The 2,875-nt window shown below is 40.6% G+C and overlaps 1 protein-coding gene across 1 annotated transcript in view; it reads right to left on the bottom strand.

The window, feature by feature from the left end:
- Positions 1-403: 403 nt before the first annotated feature.
- The window catches only part of LOC138013304 (histone acetyltransferase KAT2A-like), a 26,679-nt gene continuing 24,207 nt past the window's right edge, over positions 404-2,875 (bottom strand). The window contains exon 18 of the mRNA XM_068860343.1: positions 404-720. Coding sequence (XP_068716444.1) covers positions 533-720 — 188 coding nt within the window. The 3' untranslated portion in view covers positions 404-532. The remainder of the gene's footprint in view (positions 721-2,875) is intronic.

Below are 2,875 nucleotides of genomic sequence, written 5' to 3'. Positions count from 1 at the left end.
CCGAGGCCTGGGGCCCGTTTCTCGAAAGTCCCGAAAACTTTTCGGGCCCGAAAAGCCCCTTGTGAAACTGCCAACCGCTTGTTTTGGAAATCCGATCTTTTAACATGTTTTCATACTAACCAAAAAAAACATGTCTGTAAAGTTTGAGGACTTAAATCCCCTCTATTCTTGAGATACAAAGGGAATTGTGACACCCGAAAATGGCCCGTAAAGTTTCGGGACTTTCAAGAAACGGGCTCCTGCTCCCAACTGCGTGGCTTCCACCGCCATGATATCGCAGAGAACATGGGTTCAAATCCCGTTGGAGTCACATGAATTTTTCAGGTGACTATAACAGACAAGTTCTCCAGTTATTGAAGTGTGAGGATCACTTGACTGCTTCGTCTATATCCCACACTTCAAATACATATATATACATGTACATTTATTTCATTGCATTTATTAACACATGGTGTTATTTTGTTTTTTGTCTTTCGTTTTCTTTTTTACACCTCAGCAAAGCCGAAAATAACTGGAGTTTTTCAAGCTGTGCTCAACCCTTTCTAAGTTCCTTTATTTTGCTGAGAAAGAATCGTTCCACGGTATTGGCGCATTTGTAGTATTCGGTGTCCGGAGCATTGTAAGTGCGACAGTTGGTAAAAATCCTCATCATATCTGCAATAAACAGCTTCTTGGAGCTAAAATAACCACTCTTTAGTCTCTCAGTCATGGTCCGAAGATCTGTTTGGAAAATGCACACAAAGGTTTTAGTAACCAGCAATACTACTCCAACCTGGCTTGATAGATCAGTTTGTGGAAAGCAATGCCATTGCACGGGACCTGGGTTTGAGTTTCGTGCAAATACTATTAGCTTTCCACTACAAGCAGTGGCAAGCACAGGCAGAATACTAAATACAATATAATTGTTTTCGCGTGATTCCCCCAACGTGCTACGATGCGGGGATAAACAAAAGGTTTAAGTTTATCAGTTTACAACCTGACCAATCTATGACCATGCCAGGCTAATATCACTTGTTCTCACCTGGGAAGTAGTGGATCCATTTTCTCAAAGCTTTGTGTTTTGACGTATAAACAACACACAAGAAATTATTCCTTTTTGTAAAGAACCATACCATACATGAAACTATACATGAGATCCCATTTCCGGTTGCGGTGACTAGCAGTTTCGAAAAGTTTACACTTCATGTCAAAAAAGAGATCGGCGTCAACGCGATAGATTCACACTGGTGCAAGCTCGAGGCAGGTGTCATCAAGTGCTTCCTGTACGCAGAACTGATTAGATTGTCCCGAGACTTTCAAAGCTGGGTCCCAGTGCAACGCAAGTAAAGTGATATTCTAAGTTCGTTGTAAATTCTCCACTGGTGACGGGAACATCGGCGCCCTTGTTTATCATTTATATTAATCTCTGATTTGGCCTAAATGCTTGCGTTAATCTTATCTCGTGGAATCTTAGTGAAAAGAAATGTACACTACTTACTGAAGGCACATGACCCTTCAGGGCAATTAAAATTGGGGAACTATAATGAAAGAATAACAAGTACCGACAGGAATTAAAGTCCACACCGCCAGCAGTCTCCAAAGTTTTGCGAAATATGAAATAGTAGACAATTTCAATAATTTGGCTTTCAAGTGCTTCACTAGTCAATTATTTTTCATCGCAAAAAAACAAGTGAAAAACGAGTGTTAAAAAAAAACGTTAACGTTTAAATCGATCACTAAAAATGGAAAAAATATATTATCTTCCTGCTCAAAGTCTAATAGAGGAAAATCAACATTGAAAACGGAAAATATAATGTTAAGGGGAAGTTTCACGGTTTTGCGCATGTTTAAGCTTTAGCGGAAGCAGAAATCTCGACCCAACAGCTCTTCTCTTGACTGAGGGAGAGAAGAGCTCTGGAGAACCCTGAAACAAAGTATCATCTCATTGGTTTTCATGAACAACAACTAAAAGCGTCTCTAATTGGTGCATTCATGTTAGCACGAGGAGAGAGCAGGCGCCGTAAGGTTCAAATAGCAAATATTTGGCTATAAGAACCCTACAGCGCATGTTCTCCTACATAGAGTTTCCCAGAGCGTTGGGTCGATCCGAGGCTCTGGTGACGAGAATGTGCTAGCAGTTTGTAAATTTTACGGTTTCTTACTGAACCAGATGATGTTCATTAATCACTGAGAGTACTACGGCAAATACACCGAATGAATAATGCCTAAATTTGGTGGAAGATATTGCGGGTTTACAAAGAAAATATCAAATTTATTGTACGAGTCGAACATTTTATTCTACGCACGAGTTATCTATTCGCATGCAGTAGGTTCATAACACAAAGGAAATAATTGAAAAAGTAATTCAAATGGGTAATTACACTTCTATGGCATTGTTTCCTTTTTCTGTGTCAGTGCTTTCTATTGTTTCAACAACAATGGAATTAGTTGGGCTGACATGAAAGTTTGCCCATGCGCAGAGACGTGAAACTCTCCCTTTAAAACAATCTCGATCCCACAGCTCTTCTTTTGATTGAGGGAGACAAGAGCTCTGGGGAACCCTGAAACAAAGTGTCTTCTCGTTGGTTTTCGTGAAGATCAATCAGAAGCGTATCCAATTGGTGCATTCATGTTAGCAAGAGGAGTGAGCAGGCGCCGTAGGGTTCAAATAACCAACTTTTGGCAACGGTGCATGTTCTCCGACATAGAGTGTCCCAGAGCCTTGGACCGATCCGAGGCTCTGGTGACGAGAATGCCTTTAAGAGTAAAACACCAAGAGAATAAATATTCCATATAATCCCTCCTCGGAATCCAATGGCCTTATACCAATCTTACGTTGTGCCGTCTAGAAGCCTCGGCTAAAGCTGCAAACTCTAAATAGCTAAATAATATCTTA

This window comes from Montipora foliosa, chromosome 8, assembly GCF_036669935.1.
Source record: "Montipora foliosa isolate CH-2021 chromosome 8, ASM3666993v2, whole genome shotgun sequence".
Lineage (NCBI taxonomy): Eukaryota > Metazoa > Cnidaria > Anthozoa > Scleractinia > Acroporidae > Montipora > Montipora foliosa.
The sequence above is the reverse complement of the archived record's forward strand: the minus strand, read 5'-3'. Positions and strand labels throughout refer to the sequence as shown.